This window comes from Caretta caretta, chromosome 7, assembly GCF_965140235.1.
Source record: "Caretta caretta isolate rCarCar2 chromosome 7, rCarCar1.hap1, whole genome shotgun sequence".
In the NCBI taxonomy this organism is placed as follows: Eukaryota; Metazoa; Chordata; order Testudines; family Cheloniidae; genus Caretta; species Caretta caretta.
The window spans coordinates 113014620-113040809 of NC_134212.1; the positions used below are offsets into that span (position 1 = coordinate 113014620).

A 26190-nucleotide genomic window follows, 5' to 3' on the forward strand; every position below is an offset into this window, starting at 1 on the left:
CATATTTACTATTCTTTCTACACATCGTGATGGTTTGTCCCTGTAACCTCAATAAGGATTCTTTAAAATATAGCCAGCTGTCCTGGACTCCTTTCCTCCTCATGTTATTCTCCCACGGGATCCTGCCCATAAGTTCCCTGAGGTTGTCAAAGTCTGCTTTTCTGAAGTCCGTATTCTGCTACTCTCCTTTCTTCCTTGTGTCAGGATCCTGAACTCGACCATTTCATGGTCACTGCCTCCCAGGTTCCCATCCACTTTTGCTTCCCCTACTAATTCTTCCCGGTTTGTGAGCAGCAGGTCAAGAAGAGCTCTGCCCCTAGTTGGTTCCTCCAGCACTGCATCATGCAAGACAGTATCAAAAGCCTTAATAAAGTCAACATATACCACATCTACCACTTCTCCTCATCCACTAGGCTGGTTACCCTGTCAAAGAAAGCTATTAGGTTAGTTTGACATGATTTGTTCTTGACAAATCCATGCTGATTGTTACTTATCACATTATTATCTTATAGGTCGGTGCAAAATAAAGCAACTCCTTTTCTTAATTATTTGCTCCATTATTTTTCCAGGTATTAAAGTTAAGCTGACTGGTATGTAATTCCCAGGGTTGTCCTTACTTCCCTTTTTATAGATTGGCACTACATTTTGCCCTTTCCGGTCCTCTGGAATCTCTCCTGTCTTCCATGACTTTTCAAAGATAATTGCGAATGTCTCAGATATCTACTCAGTCAGGTCCTTGAGTATTCTAGGATGTATTTCAGCAGACCCTGGTGACTTGAAGACATCTAAGTTGTCTAAGTAATTTTTAACTTATTCTTTCCCTATCATAGCCTCTGATCCTACCTTATTTTCACTAGCATTCACTATGTTAGATGTTCAATCGCTACTAACCTGGGGCCACTGGACAATCAAGGTGCTATAGGAGCATTCAAGGAAGACAAGGCCGTTGTGGAGAAGCTAAATGAATTCTTTGCATCAGTTTTCACTGCAGAGGATATGAGGAAGATTCCCACAACTGAGTCATTTTTAATCTCAGAAACACTAACTTTGATATGTTACCTATTACTTACATCATCCTCTATACCAGATGACTGGAAGATAGCTAATGTAAGACCAATCTTTTAAAAAGGCTGTAGAGGCAATTCTGGCAATTATAGGCCTTAACCCTAACTTCAGTACCAGGCAAACTGGTTGAAATTATAGTAAAGAACAGAATTATCAGACACACAGATGAACACATTAAAAAAGTCAAATTGACTCTTCCCCAGCATAAAGAGAAACCATGTCTCACCAATCTATTCAAATATTTTAAGGATGTCAATGAGCATGTGCACAAGGGTGAACCAGTTAGAGTATACTTGGACTATCAAAAAGGTTTTGAGAAGGTCCCCCACCAAAGCCTCTTCAACAACATAACTAGGGTAGGAATAAATGGTCAGTTTTCACAATGGAAAGTGATAAGTAGCAGGATCCCCCAAAGATCTGTACTGGGACCTGTGCTGCTCAACATATTCATAAATGATCTGGAAAAGGAGGTGAACAGTGAGGTAGCAAAAAGTCAAGAAAGTCTAAAGCTGAATGTGAAGAGTTACAAAGGGATTTCACAAAACTGGGTGACTGGGCAATACACTGGCAGATGAATTCAGTATAGACAAACACAAAGTAATGCACACTGGAAACAATCCTAATTATACCTATAAAATAACGGGGTCTAAATAAGCTGTTACCACTCAAGAAAGATCTTGGAGTCATTGTGGACAGTTCTCTAAAAACATCTGCTCAATGTACAGCAGTAGTCAAAATAGCTAAGTGAATGTTAGGAATCATCAGGAAAGGGATCAATAATAAGAGAAAATACAATAATGTCACTATATAAATACATTGTACGGCCAAACCTGGAGTACTGCATGCAGTTCTGATGGTCTCATCTCAAAAATGATATATTAAAATTGGAAAAGGTACAGAGAGAAGGGCAACATAAATTATTCAGGGTATTAAAGAGCTTATATAAAATGGAAAGGAGTATTTGTGGCACCTTAGAGACTAACAAATTTATTTGAGCACAACCTTTCGTGAGCTACAGCTCACTTCACCGGATGCATGCAGTGGAAAATACAGTGGGGAGATTTTATATACACAGAGAACATGAAACAATGAGTGTTACCATACACACCGTAACAAGAGTGATCAGGTACCTGTAGCTCACGAAAGCTTATGCTCAAATAAATTTGTTAGTCTCCAAGGTGCCACAGGTACTCCTTTTCTTTTTGCGGATACAGACTAACACGGCTGCTACTCTGAAACCTATATAAAAAGACTGGGACTCTTCAGCATAGAAAAGAGATGACCAAGGGGCAATATGATAGAGGTCTATAAAATCAAGAAAGGTGTGGAGAAAGTGAATAGTAGTGTTATTTACCCGGTTACGTAACACAAGAACCAGGGGACACTAAATGAAATTAATAGGCAACAGGTTTAAAACAAACACAAGGATATACTTGTGCACATAATGCACAGTCCACCTGTGGAACTCATTGCTAGGGAATGTTGTGAAGGTCAAGAGTATAACTTATTCAAAAAAGAATAAGTAATTTCATGGAGGATAGGTCCATTAATGGATATTAGCCAGGATGGTCAGGGATGCAAACCTAAGCTCTGGGTGTCCCTAAACCTCTGAGTGGAACCTTTGAAGTATCTTGCACTGACCACTGTCAGAAAACAGGATCTTGGGCTACACGAACCATTGGTCTGACCCAGTAGAGCCATTCTTATGGTTTTACGTATTGCCCACTGGGGATCTTGCTATAGTACTGCCCTCTCCACTTCCCTACCATGAGTTGTGGTTTAAAAGCCACGATATAGCCATATTCCCTCTTTGGGCTGACTGAGCTCTTGCATGTTGATCTAGAGTGTATGATGCAAGGGTTTAGCTGTTCATTCAGGCCTTTGCCTGAGGGAGCAAGTTTCAATGTGTTCAGTTTCAGCTGCAATATTGAGGGGACTTGCCTAGTTCTTGGTGTTTTAAAGAAATTCACAAGTACCTAGAGAGGCCTGAATGGGCATTTTCTTTATACATCAAAAAATAAATATCCACCAAGCATTCTGTCTAATTTGTTTTAGAGTGGAAAGACACCCACTATTTTATGTGTATACAGTGCTTAATTTGTGAGATTAGAGAAAATGAAACATTTAAATACTCACAGTAACACGTTCCCCTGAGTGGATTTCCAAGGTACCTATTTTCAGAGTCACAGCTGCAGAAATAAAAATGAACTGAATTACTATTAAACACATTTTATAATTTTAATACAACATTAGAGTGAACATTTTTTCCCCAAATGTAAGGGGACAGTTTTAACTTATTAGAGGTGGGGATAAGTAAATGTTTAAGACATTTGATATAAGATAGTTCCAAACAAATGAAACAGCACTGTCTTTAGCTATGTATTAAATTCACAGGTAATTTGAGATCTGGAATGTATATACTGAGAAGTTAAGATGAGAGTTCAAAATCTTCAAAATTGTTACATCGTTCATTTTGTTTCGTTCTACAGCAGTAATATACTATACAGTTATTCTTTGTTAACATGCATAGTTTCAGCCAAATAGTCTAAAACCCAAAAACAATAAAACCAATTTTTTAAATAATCTGTTTTAAAACAACACTGGCAGAGGCAAAATAAAGAAAATGCTATGGTCCCTTTCAAAATTCATATCCTGTTTTCTATATCTGCTGTAAATTACAGCTATCATCACCTCCCCTTCATGTTCTCCATAACTCACTTCTTAGCATGGCAGAAATGGGGGGAATGGCCATTTTTGGTGTGGTTACACACACTGTAGGGATGTAGGATACAAATAATAAATGAGATTGTTCAAAAAACATTTATGAATATTCTTAGTCATAACTTTTATGTTTATTTCACTGCTAATGTATAACCAACATCTACTCAGATGTATGCAGTCACAATTCAAATACATCTCGAGAAATAGACTTTTCTAGAAAAATACAGAACCCGAAGAACTACACTATGGCTTTAGGTTACAGCCCAGAGGAAGTGGTGGACACCCTTCAGCTGCACCATTCTGCCCAAGCTCCTGTTATGCTGAAGGGGGTAAGAGTAATTTGCAACACCCCTTTTTGGGGTGCAGCATACACCCCCATGTACCCAGCTAGCTCTGCTAACCAGCAGAGTGCGCTACACAGAGGAAGAAGCCATGATTTTACCTGCTCCCTGCCACTAACCACCCATTTCCCACCCACCTGCTCCCAGAGGGTAACATCTGTGGCAGAGCCCCTGCACTACACTGAGCACCAGGAACCAAAATCCAAGAGACCTTAACCTAACTGTGAAAAGCTCCATTTCAGCTCCCTGTTCTGCTAAGTGACTCTCTTCCATTTATGCCCAGTCTAGCCCTTAAGCAGCTGAAAATATACAGTGCTCCTACTACCACTGCTCCAGAAGTCTCAATGCCTCGTTTGTTTCCTGTCACGTGACCCAATGTACATGGAATGCCTTCAAGTCACCTTCCTCATCGCATTCAAATCCCTCCTTGAATATTATTTCTGCCATCTTGCCTGTGAGAAATAGGGGAATAAAAAATGGAGCTGTCCAGATGTGTTCTTGCCTTACTACATAACCATGACCTCTTATTACTGTTACTCTTCCTCTTTTCTCTGTTTATCGTTTTCACTTATGTTGCAGTTCAATTGTGAGCTCTTAAAGTGGGCAGAAACTATATTTTTGTTTGTGTTAGGTGTCAAATTCATTTTTGGAGCACTGAGAAAATCATTATGATTAATTATAATTTACAACAATAATAATTAAATGAGTAAGAACATGAAACAAAACCCAGAATTCCCTAATGTCTCTAAACAGATCCTCATAGTCAAAGCGTGTTGCAACCAGCCTTTCATTGATTAATTTCTTGAAGTAGTTACTTGTATTGCTAAATAAGATGGAGCAGTAGCTATTGTGTAGGTGACAAGGCATATCAATGCCAGAAGTTGAAAAATATCCCTGTCCTATTTATAAAATAAGTTGTTCTCTTCAGCTTTATAACTCTTACGAAATAACCTACAGAATTTCATAGTGATTAAATGAATAAGACTATAAGAAATTACTCTAAAAACCTACATAATTTAATAGAAAATGATAACCTTTCTCTTGGTTTATGAACCATTCCACAGAATTCTCTAGCAGAGTTATAATTTTCTATTAAATTGTATAGGATGGTTCAGAAAACCAAGAGAAAGGTTATCATTTTCTATTAATGTCTATAGAATGTTTTCCCTATGGGAAGGCCTGGATCAGTCATTGTCACTTTTTGTTTTTCATTGCTTTGTGCTCTTCAAGAAACTTTGGTTGCAAGAGAATGTTGCATTAGATTTATTTTATTTATGAGCAATATTGAAAAACTGCTTAACTTAGATGTCATATCATCTAGCAATTTCCTGAATCTGGAGTATACTCTAATTATAACAGCTTAACTCCTAAGAGAAAAACAATTTAAGTTTTAATTTTCTCAAGTCTGTTTTGCTGTTGATCTCCTTAATAGTTCTCACACATAATATTTGGTTGTTATTGTGCTCATTTTATTCAAAAATGGGGGAAAATACCAGTGAGTCTTTGTTACAACATCATAGAAGAAAATAAGCATCAATGGCATTTACAACATAACTTGATTCTCCCATGGAATTAATGCAGCTTTTCAGAGTTTTGTCTATTATACTTTCCAACCAGCTTCATGTACCAAAGGAGAAGAGAATAGCACCCATCGCCCTGAAAAAACTGTTGCAAATTACAGTTTAATGGCAAATTTCTCATTCTGTATAGCTAAAAACTTCCTAAAATTAGCACTCCAGGAAAAGTATTATGCTAGACACAGCATTCCAAAATTGTTATTTTTTGTTCATCTTCTCAGTAACCTCATCATTTATTAAGTGCATACATATTGTAGTACACACAAAAACAATGTTAAAACATTATTCATGTCACAAAGTCAAGCACTCAGTCAAGCATTATGCAACCTTGATTCAGCCCCCTTGTGTGTTCATTATTATACAGGCAGGCCTGCCGGCAGGGGGGCAAAAGAGGCAATTGCCCAGAAACCCCTCCCCAGGACCTCCCGCCAGCAGCGGGCCCCACAGATCAGCTTGTTCCCATCCCCCCTAGTGCTGCTGTCACCCAATGCTGTCAACTGTTTGGTGGCCTGCCGGAGGCACTGGGGGGAGGGGGAGGAGCAGGGGATGGGAAGAGGTGGGGTGGACCTCTTGAGCACAGCCCAAGCTGGGTGGGGAGCGGAAGCTGCCTCCTCCCCAGCCAGGCTCTCTCAGGCAGCTCCTGGGGAGGGCTGCAGAGCAGAGATCGGGAGGGGCCAGCATTAAAAGCAGCTACCTCCTGCTCCTGGCCTGGGCTCCTGCTGCCAGGGAGAACGGCAGAAAGGGCGGGGAAGGGGGGCAGGTGCAGCAGGAGGACAAAGCAACCTCCCCACCCCACCCCCTGCAGGTAACATGGGGTGGGAGAGCACGGTGGCCCTGGGCTGGGCACAGGGGGGACTACAGGTGACCTGCCCTTTAAATCATGCCCCCGCACTCTGGGGAGGCACCAGTTGTATATGGGGTGCCCTCGGGAAAGGAGCCTAGGATGGAGCAGGGTGGGGCGGGTGTCAAGCACCCCCCAGGAAATCTGGAAGTCAGCGGCTATGTTCCTAGGCGTGCACGGGGTGGTACTGGCGGCAGCAAAGGCTGCCAGGCGGACATGTGGAAGCCCAGGCCGTGCCGGAAGAGTGCGCCCAGCAGTGCAGCCGGCAGCTCACTGGGCACCAGTGGGGACCCATTGACTGTTCCGCCCTGGGACCCAGAATTCCTGTCGGCAAACCTGATCAGATATATTTTCCACAGGACCCCTGCTTCAATCAGTGACCAGGCTGGACCTGCTCTGGCAATGAATCAGGGATGGGCAGTGAAAAAGACTGTTGTCTATAGAACCCCTTCCTCAACTGATTTAGTTGGGGATTGGTCATGCTTTGAGCAGGGGGTTGGACTAGATGACCTCCTGAGGTCCCTTCTAAACATTATATTCTATGATTTGCTGAAAAAATTTCTTCATGTGGCATCACACTGACACCCAGATGGTTAATCAGACCCCACTACATAGACCTCTGCCACTTGAAGTAACATAGTAACTGATAGCAACAGTAGGGTGTCAGCCTCTATGTGGACTAGCACTAGAAGGGGATGAGACTCATTGCTTGCCAAATGGTTTCAGTTAATTGCTGAGAGCAGGGGGAATGGTGAGATTCCTCCTCTACACAGCCTCTGTGCCAGCAGGAGGGTCACAGAGAGTGTGAGAGTAACAGACTCCCTCCTCTCAGCTCCAGTACTTGGACCTTTTCCAGCCTGGAAAAGCCGCAAATAGGCATTCCAGGCAAAGTCCGGCTTAACCCCTATAGCTCTGTGTTGGCGCATGCTCAATCATTTAGGTAGGATGTGTGAGAGAATGGGGCAAACTCAGTTGCTCTCTGTGGAACTGAAGTGGAAGGCTCAAGTGAAGTCTGGTCAAAACTAGAGCTGTGAGAGGCTCAAGAATGCTCAGTTTGAATAGAATCTTCAAGAGTTTCCCTGCTAAAAATCAAAGGAGTTTCCACTGAGCATGAGAGAAATATAATTTTTTGAAAACTGTTGTGGCCAAATCTTTGCAGATTTTTATGGGGATGGCATAAGGCGCATCCCTAACACAAAGTCCACTCTCTGTCAAATGAAAAGGAGTACTTGTGGCACCTTAGAGACTAACCAATTTATTTGAGCATGAGCTTTCGTGAGCTACAGCTCACTTCATCAGATGTATACCGTGGAAACTGCAGCAGACTTTATATACACACAGAGAATATGAAACAATACCTCCTCCCACCCCACTGTCCTGCTGGTAATAGCTTATCTAAAGTGATCAACAGGTGGGCCATTTCCTCTGATCTCTGTCAAATGTTAACTTTTTGCTCCAAACATGAAGGTGCTAGAGATATTCAAAGAAAAAGTCTTAATTTTTTAACATGGGTACACCAACGTATTTTTCCCTGGCTTCATTTTTGAAAATGGCTGGACGATTTTGGCTCAAATTTTCCCAAAAAATTCAGTGAGAGGCAGATATCTGGCATAGAAAATTTATCTCAATTAAAGTTCTGACAAAATTATAAGCAACTGAAAACAGGGTCTTTATCATGGGCAGTGTCAGGCAACCTTAACAATAGAATCATAGGACTGGAAAGAACCTCAAGAGGTCATCTAGTCCAGTCCCCTGGATTCACAGCAGGAGTATTATCTAGACCATCCCTGACAAGGGGTTGTCTTACCTGTTCTTACAAATCTCCAATGATGGAGATTCCACAACCTCCCAGGGCAATTTATTCAAATGCTTAACCACCTTGACAGTTATGATTTTTTTCCGAATGTCCAACCTAAACCTCCCTTGCTGCACTTTAAGACCATTGCTTCTTGTCCTATCCTCAGAGGTTAATGACAACAATTTTTCTGCCTCTTCCTTGTAACAACCTTTTTATGTACTTGAAAACGGTTATGTCCCCTCTCAGTCTTCTCTTCTCCAGACTAAACAAACCCATTTTTTTCAATCTTCCCACACAGGTCATGTTTTCTAGACCTTTAATCATTTTTGTTGCTTTTCTCTGGACTTTCTCCAATTTGTCTACATCTTTCCTGATATGTGGCACCCAGAACTGGATGCAATACTCCTGCTGAGGCATAATCAGCATGGAGTAGAGCGGAAGAATTACTTCTTGTGTCTTGCTTACAAAACTCCTGCTAATACATCCCAGAATGATGTTTGCTTTCTTGGCAACAGTGTTACACTGTTGACTCATATTTAGCTAGGAAGCAGTACTGCAAAAATTTCCCATTTTGAATGTGTGCAACTGATTGTTCCTTCCTAAGTGGACTACTTTGCATTTGTCCTTGTTGAATTTCACCCTATTTACTTCAGACCATTTCTCCAGTTTGTTCAGATCATTTTGAATTTTAATCCTATCCTCCAAGCACTTGCAACTCCCCCCCCCCCCAACTTGGTTTCGTCCACAAACTTTATAACTGTACTCTCTGCTGTAGCTCACGAAAGCTCATGCTCAAATAAATTGGTTAGTCTCTAAGGTGCCACAAGTACTCCTTTTCTCTCTAAATCACTGACCAAGATATTAAACAGACCTATACCCAGAACTGGTCCCTGATGGACCCCATTTGAGATGCCCTTCCAGCATTACTGTGAACCACTGACTAACTACTCTCCGGGAATGGTTTTCCAACCTTATAGTAGCTCCATCTAGGTTGTATTTATCTAGTTTGTTTATAAGTCATCCATGCAAGATGGTATCAAAAGCCTTACTATAGTCAAGATATACCATGTCTATTGCTTCCTCCCATCCACAAGGCTTGTACCCTGTCAAAGAAAGCTATTAGTTGGTTTGACATGATTTGTTCTTGACAGATTCATGATGACTGTTACTTCTCACCTTGTTATCTTCTACCTGTTCGCAAATTGATTGCACATTGATTGACTGTAGCTGGTGCTACAGACATGCCTATAATAAAAACTCTCCACTCTCATGGAAAAGCCTGTGGGTGGATTTCAATGAATGAAATCTCCACAAGGATCCCTCCACTAAACTCCACCCTAACCATTTCAGCAGAAGAAATGTTTTCCCACCCACCTCAACCCCTGAAGAAAACATCTTGCCCTCAGATCTGCAATCTTCTGGCTCTGCTATGGCCTCTCCTCCTGGCTGCAAGGTAGCGTCAGATCCATGGGAGGGGGAAGCTCTACAGAAAATATACCACCAGACTGTGTTAACTTTTCTGCATAAACTCAAGGGGGCCAGACAAAGATGATGTATTTGTCCAGCCTTCAGCCCCAACCCCAGTCTACAATCTCTTCTATTTCCCCAAAACAGATACTGGAGCCATGGAAGGCTCTCCTCAATACATCGCTCTGGGGATGATGAGCAGAGGCAATAACAGTACTTTTTACTACTGTACTTGACCTTTCATCCAAAGATGGCAAAGCTCTTTAAGTAACTTGATTTCTCACATAGTCTCATAGCTTGAACATAGGCATATAAAATTACTTCCAGTTTTTGGGAATATCTTTAAGTTGGCAATTTTGAAAAGAAGAGTTACGGCACAATGCTCTATTTATTTTCTTTTAAAATCGGAGCATTTTAAAGGATCTGCTTTTCCTTCCCTGTCATTAAGATTGTTCAAAATTGTCTATTGCAGTAGCAAGACTATATATTGTATAACAGGTATAATTACATGATGCAAGTTATTGTGAGCTAACAGGACATTTTTGATTGCTCTGGCCCTTATATGTTTCAATGATAGAATTAGATCACAAGTTAGGCAGTATTCAGAAAATACCATATTTTATATCCGAACACAAATGTCCTTGATTTTATAAAACAAAAAGGAAAAAAATATGGACTATTCGGCTTACACAGATTGAAATTCCTTGATCTGAATCTATGAGACTTAATGCTTTATAGAAAAAATATAATCAAAACCTTCTTAAATCTGAACAGTCTAGAAAGTTTCAAGATTCACATATAAGGTTGCCCACTTTAGGAATCACAATGATTTAAATGTTCACAACTTTGAAGTATTCTGACTACAATGCCTGTCCAAATGATCGTTTTTGTATTATACTGTTTTTATTATCTGCTGTCTCAGACTATGACCCTAAAAGTAAGCATTTTACATCTAGGAACCCGTTATTTGTTTGGTAAGACTCTGTACTGAACTGTTCTGTATTTACCTATAAAACTACACAAATAATAACTTCTTACCGTGAAATGAAGAGGTATTTAATTAGGGGATTCCTTCAAAAATTTAATCGTGAAAAATAATTCTGTGACAAAGCAAATGTATTATTTCTAACAGGAAACTACTCAAAGTTTATTGAATTCCACATCAGTAAAGCATAATCTATCTGTACTGCTCAATGGAAAATACTTTTTTTGGAATTCTCCTCTTTTTTCTTCAAATAATCTCTCTTATCAAATTTGTGTTAATGATCTTCTTTTTACTAATCCATGCTAACTATCCTTAATTAAATCTAGTATTTCCACATGTCAAATTATCCTGTCCTTGACTATGGACTTCTCACTCCCCAAGCATGCAGATCTTTTATGATAATTATTATTTGTGTTACAGTAGCAACTATAAGGCTCATTGTGCTAGCCATTTCTCACAAGCATGTAGTGAAACAATCACCCTGAATAATTTATAACCTAAATAGGCAAGACAGACAAGGGGTGAGAGAAGAAACACATTAAGTGAAGTGGCTTTCCCAATGTCACAGAGCAGGTCAGAGACAGAAGCAGGCACAGAACCCAGGTCTCCCCATTCAGTGGCTTGTCTATCAGACCAAATTGCCTTCCACTAGCATGTAGTTGACTGGATCTTCGTGGATTCCCATCCCAAAGATGTCATACAACATAACTTTGATGTAAATAAAAATAAATATATAAACCAAAAAAGCAAGTGCACATAACTTGAAAATATCCATACAGTCTGTCTAAAGCAATGTAAATATCAATGCTTACAGAGATGTTGAAAAAAGAGTGAATTATAAGAAAGAAAGAATTTGACTGCATTTTTAGTACTTAATGTTTTGCAATTTAATCTCACATAAGTATCCATTTTTGCCTCTAAGAACCATTAACTCCTGCAAACAGCTATAGAATTGACCTTCAACACTCCTGAAGGAAATATGACAATGCAATTTTACAGTTAGCCATTTTAGCTGTTCTGGCATAATGCATGAAGAACTGATGTAATGCCTGTAATATAAAACCAAGCTAAGCAATGCATTGTACAGCAACAAAATATTCTGATATACTTCCTTTTTTGTGTGTGCCTATTTTCAGTTGAAAGATACCACTTAAATGTATAGTTTTTCAGCGCTGTAAAAAATGAATGAAATAGTTTTTTTTTAAAGTAACCTGCATTTATTTGTTCATAAGAATACATACTCTAGCCTCCATTTCAGGTCTAGCTAGTAGTTTGATACTCTTTGTACTGTTCTATTAAGCATGTGTATTGCTTTTTATAAGTCAAGAAATATGGTTTCAATTACAAAAGCCCTATTCCCTGAATTAATTCTATCATTATAGTACTTTAGTTATTATAGTAATTGTTTTGTACTTTTAAAAAAATCCAATATATTGTTTTGAATAGTATCTACTTTCAAATGCACTTACAGTATTTGGTTATACTTGACACATATAGTATATTTCAAATCTTTGAAGCAGGAATTACATTAGATACTTTATATATGCTATAGGACTATGATCATTTGCTTTAAGTGGTAATAATGAATTATCAGTACTGCTCTGGCATGTTTCCAAAGATACATCTCCTATTTTCAAGGACAAAGGGAAGAATGTTTTAAACAGATTACTTACAAAATCTATGGTTTGTTCATTGACCTTTTGATGGCCTGTTATTTCCAGTTATTCTCTAACCCTTTCAATTCATTTTGTGGTTAGGTATCACATTTGTTATTTTTGTTCTAACCAGTTATTTTGGTTCTTTCGAAGTTCCAAGTTGTGGTGTACCTGTTAAGTTTAAAAGCACATGAACTTAGGAAGCCCCCAATGCCAACCTATTTCAACGCATCCTCTATGTTAAAGGTCGCAACCATATGTGGATCTTATGCTTTAACTTATCATCTATCTACCTAAATGACAGCCAAAATATACTCTAATATAAACCGATAAACCTATTACAATAAAAACAAATAAGCAAACCCATAAGAAAAAAAGATATATAGGCAAGCAAGCAAGCAGGTTAGCCTTCGATGTATCTCATGAACCTGTTATGTACATCAGTTCATTGCCAGGACACTTCTGTGGTTGAATAATGTACCTGTAGTCAGAACTTCTCCTTAAACTGTATTTTCAGCTCCCCAAATACTTGGGGTTTTCCATTGGGCTGTTTATCTGTGCAAAGTTTGTCTGTTCAAAGTTCCTATGCCTCAGGCTTTATGCTAATTTTCTGAAGCTGATGTCTTACAGGATACAGGCCTGTAGGTTTCTTGCATTACTGCAGAATATAATGCAAAGCAATGAATATAATAAAGGCAAGCTAGCCTACTGGACTACATTGTTTTAATTTATGAAAGCACCTATCATATTGTCTCTAGACACTTGATGGTTTAAATATAATCTTTTACTAAACTGCACTAGGCAGTGTACTGTGTCTATACTGTGTCCTATCATAAGCATGCTTCTATGCATGTTGATTGAATATCCCAAAAAAGTTGCACGAACACTGAAGACATTCAATTATTGCACGCTTTCAAGGAGTATAACTTAATAAAAACAAGTAAAGAGTCAGAATTTATTGCCTGTTTCCCAGCAACAAAAGGTGCACTGTCACACTACTGCTACTCTTCATACAATATAAGCTATGATTAATTTTACAATAGTGGCTTCTAGGATATTTTGGATCAATAATAGTGGTTGAAATGACTTCCCTGTGCAGGGGACCAGCACAAGTCCCATGCACCAAGCAAGCCCCAGTTAAGAAGTGCATGTAAATTGTGCTGGCCCTCTACACAGAGGTGAATTTCACCCAACCTGAACTAATACAGGATTTCTGAGGGGCTTCTGGATATGCCCATGGACTGATAGCAAAAAGTGAAATAACAGTCCTGAGGTCAGTTTATGCAGCACCAGGAGAATGCAGATATATTGAAATAACCTTGTGCAAGATAGTGCATAGGCGCATTGCCATATATGGGCCCATTTCACTCATTTTGTGAACCTTACACAAAAATGCCACATATCTCAAATGCCCATGCATAGTGAGTTCTCACCCTAGTTTGAGATTGGCACCTTTGGGTGGCATTTGCAAGTTAAGTTCTCTCTGAGTCTTTCAGCTAGACTCAGACTGTTGAAGAAAATAGACAAGAAGTTTCTAGGGAGGGCCAAGTGAAGGGATCCATTTGAGACTGATTGACTCATGGAAACTGGATATCTTCAGCCTAGGAGATCCATAAGCATCACCCCTTATGGCAACAACCCTCACCACCATCTTCCCCATATCTGACAGAACCTAAAACCAAGCTAGATTTACATCCTAGCTTTTTAAGGTCCTAGCATTTTATTGGGGAAGAATCTTGACCAGGGTGGCAACCTTGTTCTATAGCTCCACCTGACCCATGATTAATGAAGGGCTGGTGACCCATATGAGAAGAGCTGCAACTGAAGAGTGGTAAACCCTTCATTCAAATGAATCCCACTGCCACAAATCAGGATTCTGGGACACCATACCATAAGTGTGGCTGGTTTTTCCTCTAGCCATGGCTGTGTTTAATCCCAAACCCTTGTAGTTTGGAGAAGATGGGAGATGTAGCTCACATCCTCCTCAGAGAGAATATTTTTTACTCAACTATCTTCCAAATGGACACAGTTTCTGTGACTCTCGCAAACCATTATTACATGTTCAAAATACGTGGTGCAAGGTCTTGTTATCTGTATTACATATTGACTTCTCATTCCAATATCTTAATCATGGCTCTCAAATTCCTAGGCCACTTTTAATTCTAAATTAACTTTCTTGGACTGCTCCTGTAGAAACCCAGGGAAGGTAGGATTCTCCCCAGTGGAGATAATGCCGCAGTGTTTCTCGGTAGAAGAACAGTATTTGGCATCACATAATTCAGACAGATGAGACGTCTGGTTCTTCTGAGTCCAAACAGCAGGCTTCAGAAGGCTGATCCTCTGCTTCCCCGCCCATACAGCTTGAATTGAAGCATCATCAGTGTTCTAGGAAGCACGGACACTGCATGCACGAGAGCCCTGAGTTTAAGAGGTAGTGGGAGTGCTGGCATCAAGACCGCAGTTTACCACACTGACAACACTGACTCTCTGGGTATAAGCACTGGCCTCAACAGAAAAAGTCCTCTGACTGCACAGAGAAATCCTACTTTTGCCAATGCAGAGTGACTGGGCCAGCTCAATGAGCAAATATTGATACCTAATTTCATTGACCACACCTCTGCTTCAAACACATGACTGCAAGTGGAGAAAATCCAGAGGTCTTGATCTAAAACTGCCTACATTTTGGCGCTTTGAAAGAAATGCAGTGAGGATCTACTGGCACTCTCCAAATGTCTTCTGCATCAGCCTCTTGCATGGACTCTAATAAACTGGTGCTCACTACCACTCAAATTCTCATGCCTCTACAGAATCAATAAATCAATGCCTGGGGAAGCCCTCAGCTTCACCTGTAATACTGCAGGATGGGGAATTGCCTCACTGGGTTTACCAGAGGTGAAGTTGGGTCTGCACCAATGCACGTATTGTTGACACTGAGTCCTGGAACTCAGGGGTGTTTACACTTGTAAGCTCTCTAAGCCAGCCTCATTACTGGAGCTTCCCTGGTGAGCCTCAATGAGGGCTTGAAGGTGATTCCTCTTTTATCAATCCTCAGGATAACAGGCAAAGAGGTACTGGGTGTCTAGTGAAGAGTCTGAGCGTTGGCTGCAGTGGTACAGTAATCTGCAGGGATTTCTTTGCCGATTGTTGTCAGCAAAAAACTGGCTGAGTCATTGAGAGGAAAGAATTTACACTCACCTGGAGATTGTAGCACCACAGCCAGTAGGGGGCCTGGCTCACATTCCACTTTGCTTTCACACCTTTCAAAGATCAAGCTTACAAGCTTGAGTTCCACAAGCATCACACTAAGAAGCTAAAAATCAAATGTGAAAATTCTGTTCAGATGGTGTATTTGGTGAACAACAGTTTCTGTACACCTAATTCACAGACATATTATAAGGCTTAACCAATTGTCTGTGAAGAGCTTTGACAGTCTCAAACAGAAGATGTTATATAATGGCTAAATATTACTGTTTTTTTTTCCTAATTCCTTAATCTGTAATTTCTCTATGATGAAGCAAGTAAACTAATAACCTACTTACGTGCATGTCACTGCTGTATCTAAAAGTCTCTTACCTGTATTACCATCGTACTCTATGGATCTCTACCTTTTGCATCCATATTTAATTTTGTCACCTCTTTGTTTTATTTCTGAGTCTATGAACAAACAAATTGGTCCTAATTCAAAACATGGAAGCACCTACCTGTTCACTTCTCTATATTCCAAACTGCTTCCATTCACAAGCAACCTCTGTTTTAGATATCAAGACAGTTCTTTGTATCCCTCAAGCTAATGGTAATCTAAAAGTACCAGGATTAATGGTTTCAGATGGGACTTTTTAATAAAAGGATCGGGAAGATTATTTGTGTCTTCTTGTAAATGCATATAATTATGTCCTACAAACAGCATTTTTTTCAGTAGATTTTTTTTCAGTAGAACTCGTCTCCTATCTACTTAATTCACTAAAAAGGCCTAGACCAGCAAGACTTTCTTATACAGGCCAATTTCACTTACCAGTAATAAAATAAAAGATTCTAGCTATGTATATAGAATATCTATTTCCAGTTTTTCTTTATGCCATTCAAATGCAATTCCTCCAGGAAGGCATAGGATAAACAACATTACAAGGCTTTTAAATACTCTTTCAAGTTGCAATATTTCAAACACAAAGTAGTTGTTTTGCTTTGTGCAACAGAAAATAACTAAAGTAGGTGAGAAAAGAGCTCTGTTAGATAAATATATAATTCAATTAAACTGGTTAAGTGATAAAAAGACTGCCAGTTCTTATTAATTCTTTGGTATTCTATAGCCTCATCTTTGTCACAGGAACAAAACTAACTGTATCCATCATTGGGAACCATCTGAGTAAAAAATAGTTCAAGTGAGACTTTATGAATTAGAGAACAAATTGACTTCACATGCCAGTGGTTTGTTACCATTCATTTCTAATCCGGAAAATCCAATGTCCCACTGCATTTCTTTAGAAAAAGGAATTGCCTTACTTGTCAGTCTCCTTTCTCCATGAATGAAATGTCAGCTGATCTTGTAACATATATTTTGGGTCTACTGTCAGTGACGGACAGAAGCTGTTAGATGTGTCAAGGCAACAGGACAAGCCTTGGAAAAGGGGACATGCTCACCAACTTCCTATCACAGTTTGTTCTTCTAAAACAACAAATATGACCGAAAGCCCCCTGTATTCACACCCTATGCACTACTGTAATAATCTTTTAACAAAATATGCCTTGTGAGGCATCATCTTAAAACTAATTACTTGCTGGTCAATATCATCATGGTGAGATGTATATAGCAACATTATATGTAAAGTTATAAATTCCCCCATATGATGCTGTTAGCACATGTTCAAGCCCACACACCCCTGACTAGGCAAAAGTTGTTAAAACAGGTTCATCCTAAACAAAGGAACGTGGGTTTACCTCAATTTACATATAACTAGTAAACAGGGTGCTTGAGACAGCAAAAGGGGAAATGGCAGGAGACAAGGCAAATCTGCCTTGCAGCATACGCATGGGAGCAGAAAGAGCATGGAGACACCTTCACTACTCCATGTCCCCACCTTTCCTGTTTGAAAAAACTTTGCTTTGAGGGGTAATCCTGAGAAGAATCAACTTCAAAGGGTGATTGAACTATAAAAGTGAGAGGCAAAAACACCCAAAGTATCTCTCCCTCTCTCACCTCAGACAACATAGGAACCAACCCTTACACTTTGGGGGCCAATTCTGACCTGAAAATTACATCAGCAATGCTGCTGGGAACCTGCGGTAAGGATTTTACCTTGAACCAAATCTAGCTTGTCAAGTATTAGCTACTAGAAAGTGTTTTATCTTAACTTCTCTTGTAACCATTTCTGTCTTAAAAGCCTTATACTTGTACTCACTTAAAATCTCTTTGTAGTTAAATAAACTTGTTTAATTTTTATTCTACACTAACCCAGTGTTGTGTTTAAACTGAACTCTTTGGTACTCCACTTAAAGTAGCAAACTATAGCATACTCACCCTTTACAGGGGCAATGGACCTCTAACATCTGAACTGTCTAGGAGAGGGCTGAACAGTGCAGAACACACATTTGGGGGAAAATTCAGGACTGGGGTCAACCTGCAGGTAGTAACCAAGGCTGCTGGAAGCTAGAGTGTGGCTGGCGGGTTGCTGACAGGCTGCTGGGGTCAGAGTTGCTGGACCATGGCTGTAGCTATACACAAACACTCAGGGTGTGACCTGCATGCTAGTAGGCGGGTTGTCAGTGGCCCAGATTGGAAGCTAAAAGAACGAAGCATGTGAGGTGCCCAAGGTTGCATTGTGGGCGATGACACAACCCCTCACTGGTCTGGACTGAAACCCAGAATGTGGCAAGGGGTAAGCACAGAGTTAGAGTGGTTGATTATACAAAAAGTTTGATCCCCATAAGGAATGTCTTGAGTGGCCACCTAACATTCATATTATGACACAATCTCTCTCTCTCCTCCTCCCTGCTGGGCACTTGGCCTGAAGAAGAAAAGGACTATATGTGAACTGAGGAACACCCAACTCTTTCAATGAGCGAATTTCCTTAAATTTATGGTATGGTGTGTAAGCTTGTGTGTGCAAATTGATCTCAAATTGTATTGTGTTATTTAGAAGGAATATGTTTCAGTAGGTTTTTTTCCCTTTTCCTTTTTTTATAGTGGACTGTAATTCATGATTTCATAGAAAAGACAGGTGGGCAAACAAAGAGGGGAAGGGTTCTGGTGCATTTTTCCCCCTATGCCATGGAGTCCCCGGGCGATGCTCTGGAACTGCTCCCCACGAAACCAGTCAAGACTCTGGGGAAGTCTCCTTTCTGTGAGCAGACTGTCTTCAGGACACACAGCTCACACAACTTCCACCTTCCCGGGTCTGACCTCGGAGCATTCAGCATCCTCAGCCCCTCCGTGCACTTCCCACAGTAAGTCCACCCAGGCAGGGTTCTGGGGAAGCCAGAGGGTCCTACACCCCAACTTCACAGTCAGATGTGACTCTCAGCCAGCCAGTAAAACAGGTTTATTAGATGACAGGAACATGGTCTAAAACAGAGCTTGTAGGCGCAAAGAACAAGACCCCTCAGCTGGGTCCATTTTGGGGGGGCAGTGAGCCAGACAACCACATCTGCACTTCACTCCATGTCCCCAGCCAGCCCCAAACTGACTCCCCCTCCAGCCCCTCCTCCTCTGGGCTTTATCCCTTTCCCGGGCCAGGAGGTCACCTGATTCCTTTGTTCTCCAACCCTTTAGCTCTCATCTTGCAGGGGGGAAGGGCCAGGCCATCAGCTGCCAGGAAACAGGGTGTTGGCCATTCTCTGTGTCCAGACCGCTGCACACACCTGCCCTCTAGTGATCATACTCCCTTATCCCACCACCTCAATACTTAAGAACTGCCTAGGGAAAACCGAGGCACCCCCACACTATTCAAAGGAAACATTAAGAACAGTCCTGCTTCGTCAAACCCTAATATCAAATATTTTCTGTTTATTTCTTTTTTTAAAAAATGTAATGAAAATAATCCAAGAGAGACACGAGCTGGACACTTTGCCTGAAGACAAAAGATTTCAGAAAACTACAGATCAGTGTGATTAAAAATGTGACATCAAGCAATCCCAAGTACCTTAATCCAGTCATGCTAAACAAACAGCAAGAGACAGAACACAGATTTAGGATGAAATATTTAGAAGAGGTTTTGAAGATATAAACAATTATAAATGCCTTTAAAGTGACAGCCAATATGCACAGCAATTTATGTAAATTCCAACAATGCATATTAAATAAATAAAAAAACCCAAATCATCATCAGGAAATTATCAAGTACTATCATAGCTAGAACTTTCTCTCTTTCATATTACTGTATAGGATGTCCTTCCATTCATTCTGTATGTCTCTCTCTCTCAGCACACTTTCTGTAATGGCACTGGCTCTGGTGAGGCTCTTTGGCATCTCTATTATACAGTGTTCCTGTTTGACATTAAATTATCTTCTTTTTTGGCAAGTAAAAATAGGGGAATCTGAGTGTTACAATATAGAGATGTTTGAATTAGCTTCTGAGGAGACTAATTTGGGAGTTAGAAAGTCAATCTCTTTCTCATGTGCTGAAGCACTAAAGTAAGTAGTAGCCAAAGGGTAAAAAGCACACTGCCAAAGTTTTCTTTTTTTGTAGGCTTCTTCACTATTCACAAGGAACTAGTGTCCAGATTTTTAAAGATATTTAGATGCTTTAAACTGCAGATAGGTGCCTATTGGAATTTTCAAAAGTGACTTAGTGCCTGTCATTTATTTCAATGGGAGTTAGGTGCCTAGGCAGTTTTAAAAATCTTACTAGGTTCCCTTTTGCATCCTTGGGTTCCTACATATTTTTTTTTTTAAATCTGGCCCTAGGAGCTGATATTAGAAGCTCTCAGGTAGAGTCAACAGAATCTGCAGTATATGCCTTCAATCTCTTGTAGCACTACTTATTTTTCTGAATCTTCCACCTATTACAGTGTATTGCCCCTAGGCCACTACTGTATATGCTTTTCACTTGCATTTCTACTTAAGGGCCTTTTTAAAAAAACCCTGATATTCTATTTACAATATATTTTCACTCTTAATATTGTTATTTAAATCATTGTCTATTAGTCAGATTTTCTTAAAATTTCACACTTGCTAAGGTAACTTTCATCTGCTTTCCCCAGAGGACCAGGCTGTGAACTCTTTATTCACTGTAGTGAAACTACTCATCCAAATAATGCTACTGGAGTAAATAGGACCAGTCAGGGGAAGGACTATTCATAGAGCTGGTCAAAAATGGAATTCTTGTCCCAGGTGAAAGTCTGAGATTCTGAAATTTCAATTTGTCCTGATTCAGGATGCAAGCTGGACATCTCAGACTTTTTCATAAAATGAGATATTCTGAAAAATTTTGGTCTGACCTTACCAAAATATTCCCCTTTGATAAGGTCAAAATGCTTCACTTTTGACTATTATTTTATATGAAGGTTTAAACATTTTGATTTTTATACAATATAAAATAGAAAACAAAATGTTTTGATAAGACAAACTAAATGTGTCAACCTTATTGAAATAAAATGTTTTAATAAATTCCCAAACTTTCTAACAAAATTGATACTTTACCACCACACATTTTGATTGAATCATATCAGCATTTTTCTGACATAAAAGTGTTCCATCAGAAATTTTTCAATCAGTTTTAGCTGCTCAACAGTGCTAGTAAGGGGTTCACAATTTAACGCAGACTTAAAAAAATATATAGATAGATACACCAGGTAAGATTCTTAATCCCAGTGGCAGAGAAATCTAAAGTGGCTTAAAGCTAAATTTCTGCTGTCCCAATGTTGGGGTACTCCAGGGACTATCCCACGTGCCCCCTCATCCCAACACACCCTTCTCATCCTCAACCATGCCCCAACATGCACCTCCCAACACCCAGTCACACCCCATATGATGCCAAGGTTTGAGGGGATGCTCAGTAAACAGTCTACAACTGCCTTTCTCAGTTCCTGTACCAAGGGAATCTCCTTTGGATGGATCCACAACTCCTCCTCTATGACACTCTGGCCCTTTTACCCAGCATAAAGGGGATGAAGTAATGCTGAGAATCTCAACCACTGTTTATAACTACTCACAGCATTTTAAAAATGAAATTCATTCTCTCCAAAACAATGTTTCTTCCACTGCTCATTCACAATGATTTGTTACCGGGGGGCTTTTAAAATGTCTTTCGTACATAATATATGTGTATGTGTGTATTTTCTTGAAAAAGAAATATATTTCTTTTTAAAGGATAAATACTGAGGAATTTTTAAAATGTTAAAAGTTTAATCAGATATGAGAAATAAGTAAACTATACGTGAGGGGAAAGGCAAGTCTGAGTTTCAGTGGTTGAACATTTAACAGCACCCCTTCAAATACTAGTTTGTACATTTGTATTCTTTATTTTAAGCTTATGGGACAGCCATATCTCATTTTGACTAGGGTCCCAAGGAAACAAAACTCACACAATCAGTAAAGTAAAGTAAAATAGAGAAAACATTCAAGATGGTTGAAACATTTCATTACTCATTTTTTAATCTCCCTGTTTACATCATGCTGATATCTCAATTTTAAGCATGTGTTCATATGTATAACTGTTCTGCCAATGATTATGCAGTCCTGCCACTGATTTAAAAGCAAAAGAATGTTGGGGAAAAAACCAAAGGATATGTAACAGCTAAAATCTGTCACCCATGCCTCATGATGCTCATGCATGGCGGGGTTCGCCATAGGCAGATTTCAAGGGTTATTGGATGCCTCTGCTATTCTCAAATCAAGTAGCCACCAGGGGCAGGGGGAGGCCCAGACTGTGTTAATTTTTCCGAGGATCCCTTGCCTTGGGACCTGGCAGTCAGATACCAGCGTGGTGAGCATGGTGTAAATAGGCAAAGAGACTACATCAGACAAAGTAGTACATTGGAATCAAGGTGCTTTGCTGTGGTTTCAATACCACTATAATGACCTGCAAGAATGCACTATTTACTAATGCCCTTGTAGAGTGTGTAATTGGGCATACTGCAGCCTCTATGTAAGTAAGGCTTTTTTCTTAAACACTTGTATTAATCTTTAAGTACAACTGTCTGGATTTTATTATTTTATTGTTGAATTGTTTGTGGGTGGTAAGTGATTATAATGATTGCAAAGAAATATTGTTTTACAATCTTTATGTAGAAAATTAAAGTGTTACAGAGCCCACAGATGTTTTCATTCGGTTTTCCACCCCCACATTTATTTGTAATTGTTCTTAGTTTTCTTTGTTTAGTTTTTAGAATAAAAGCACCTTTTACACAAGAAGAATCTACTAAAGTGTTCCCAATTTTTAAACATTTTAAACAAAACGTAGGCAGTAATAACACATGTACCCTATAATTTCTGTAATTAATAGAAAAGAATATAAGGAATGACAAGTTAATTTTCCTCTTTCCCTTTCAAAATACACTGCAGATGATTAATAATTTTCCAGTTATTTAAGTGTAACATTTATCACCATAAGAAAATGAAGTCTTGAGAAGATTGTCAACTCTGACCAAGACAAACACCAAACAGCAACTCAGAATTAAGGGGTATTCTGTTCTCAGTAAAAGAGAATAGAACCTCTCCAATGCGCGAATGACATGACAAGTATTACATTCATTTCACTATCTTCCATATAAGAATATTAAATGTAAAATGCAGACAAAGGAATGAATAAATTAGAATGACATTTATGTTTTTTTCTAGGTCACCAACCTGACGGTATTGGGAAATTTCAGAAAATAACAATGTTATCTAAATTAACTTTTCTATGGTAACAGTAACTTTCATATTGTTCTAGTGGCTTGTTATAATATGAACATGAAGTTTAAACATTTCAGAGATTTTAAAACATGATACAGAATAACTGGCAAGCTATCACACTTATTGTGAGGAGACCAAGACCCTAGCTATTACATGAGACTTTCAAATTATATTTGAGATATTCATGACAGATTAGGGAGTTTCTAATAAACCACTGAGAAAGTTTGTTAATCTTCCTGAATTTTTCATGAACTTTTCTATTTTGATAACATTTACACAAACAGATGCAAATCTGTTGCAAAGAGCACTTATCACCAGCCAGTCCCTCCTACTCTATCATAACGAGCCCCAGATTCTTTAACTCTGTGTTGCATGCGTTTACACACATTCTAGGGGATAGCTTTTTTGAAACATAGACCTTCTGGACCTGATTCTTCTCTCATACTGGTGTAAATCAAAAGTAACACCACCTACTCTGTTCCTAGACATGTTCTGGATGTGATAGCCATTGTAGAGGGAAAGGGGTCACCAAGTGGCAGGCAGGGAGGGTGCCAGGTTGTCTATGCTGGAAAGTTCATGGTCCCAAGCCTCAGAGCTTTTGCACATGCACTGTCACTACCATCCTCTAATGCAGGCAGGGATGGGGTGACAATTGTATTCCCTCCTGAAAGGGGTAATGGATTGAGAACCCTTAAAAAAAAACTAATCTCATAAAAGTGACCATCCAGAGAGCCATCATCAGTACCCTAGAGGCATGACAACTCCCAGCCTCCTTTCTGGTCTACAGCCACAACTTCCTCTGTTGGACCTCTCCAATATCTTTCAAGTCTACCAAACATGACGCAGAGATGACCATCCAACTTTCCTACTGTTCTGTCCATGTCATTCCCCACCTTGAATCCCTGCAGTGACATCAAGATTCTTTCTGCTTCACATTCAAAGTCTTCATCCTTACTTCTGCATATACTTTAGTTCCTGCCTAGAGCCCATCTCTCCCTCCTTTCCCACTCATGCCATACATTAGATTGGCTCAATATTCCTTGTCTCTTCCCAGTCTTCTTCCTCCACAATCAAGTCTATGCCTCTTCTTAAATCATCTCCTATGCCTGTCTGCTACACAAATTTTCCTTTCTCCTCCAAATTCTTTATGACTCATCTTTAGATTACCCATGTGGAGCTCACTGCAGGACTGGGACCTTACTCGGTTAAGGGATACCATTGACTCCAATGGGGATACTCAGAGTAAGATACTATTCAATATAAAGGTGGCAAAATCTGGCACTAAATGATAAGGTAAGTTGTAGTCCTAGGCAGAAGCGTGTTAAGGCATTTTTATCTTCCTTACTAGGGCCCTAATGCTATAACTTGTTGCTTGTGGGCAGATCCTTGTACCCTAGTTGTAAACTGCTGTGTTTGAACTTAGTGGTAATGTTGAGACTGCAATCATGCCAGAAAAGAAAATGGGTCTTACCATCAAGGTCCATGCTGGTTTGAAGGCCCAGTTCCCCCTGAAAAAGATCTCTGGAAAAACAGCTTTGGCTGGACCCTCTGACTGGTAACTGAGCACTCAGGTATCATATGTATTGTACTAGATGGCATGGTACTGCTGGAGAAGCTCTTAATCAGCTCCTGCCACTCCAGCCCCAATAAGGGAGAATGGATTGAGGCTGGGTGAACCGCCCTATGTTTGCCTGGTAACTGACCACACCTGCCAGCCTCATTAGCAGGAGCTATAAAGCTGAAAAGAAGTGAGAGCAAGGGGGGCAGAGACTAAGAGCCAGTGGTCAGGTTCAGAGGGAGTAGAAGCCTCCTACTCTGTTGCTGGCCAGGCCTGTGGTAGACCAAGCAGTTATAAAGCCTGTATATAGTTGGAAACTGATGGTGAGAAACTGATCACAGATAAAGAACACAGGTGTTGCACCAGACTGAAGTGTCCCTGATTCATGGAGGAGAGGGCCCAATGGGCTGAATCCGGAGGGGCGCTGTGGGTAGCCCGTTACAGGCCCCTATAGACAAGCATACATAAAACAAGGAGGACCACCACCCTCATAACTTTTAGCCCAGTGGTTAGGATACTCACCAAGAGTATAGGAGACCCTGCATTTATATACCCCCATGTGGAGAAGGGAGGTTAAAAGGGAGAAGAAGGGGGTTAAAAGCAGCACCAGGGAGGCTGCGCAGAGCCCACTAATCAGGAAAGGGCTTCTTGAGCCCACCAATAGAGGGGAAGGCTTGCTGGAACAGCCAATCAGAGCCAGCAAGGGCCATCTATAAAGGGCTGCTCAGCAGAGCAGAAAGGAGTCTCTCTCTGGAAGATAAGGGAGGAGGACTGGCTGCCTGAGGAAGTGCCACAGACAGAGCAGTGAGGGGAAGGGGCAGCATCATGTGAGGGTGAGCTGCTGGTTGACCACTGCCAGGCTAGGGCCTTGCTACCAGGGCTGAGAGGGTGCTAGGACTATGGGGGGAAGTGGCCCAGGGAAAATAGGCAGCAGGTTGGAGGAGGGCAGTAGGTGGCTGCTGGCTATAGGGACCCTGGGGGTTGAGACCCAGAGTAGCGGGTGAGTCTGGGTCTCCCCCACCCTTGCTCCCCACTTGCCAATGAGGAGAGTGGCCGGTATCGAGACTGCAGTTTGCCCCTGAGGCAAGGGGCTAGACCTTGGACTGCAGTTGGATGCTGAGGCAAATGGTGGGACAAAGGACTGCCGGTCCCCTGGAAGCAGGGAGATACCGGAGTGGGGGCACAGCCAGAGGACCATCCCCAGAAGAGGATGCTGCAGTCCGGGGAGCGACATGGGTCCAAAGAGTGGAGACAGCAATGACGGCAGGAGTGACACCACTAGCTGAAGGCAGATTGGAAGGGCCGACGGCTAATTCCCATGACGGCTAGGAGGAGGCCCTGTGGTGGTGAG

At 40.5% G+C, this 26190-nt stretch overlaps 1 protein-coding gene across 4 annotated transcripts in view; it reads right to left on the reverse strand.

The window, feature by feature from the left end:
- ATRNL1 (attractin like 1) overlaps positions 1-26190 on the reverse strand; it is a 1055790-nt gene that overhangs the window by 585110 nt on the left and 444490 nt on the right. For all 4 annotated transcript variants that reach the window (XM_048857032.2, XM_048857033.2, XM_048857034.2 and 1 more), the window contains exon 22: positions 3202-3254. In XM_048857032.2, coding sequence (XP_048712989.2) covers positions 3202-3254 — 53 coding nt within the window. The remainder of the gene's footprint in view (positions 1-3201; positions 3255-26190) is intronic.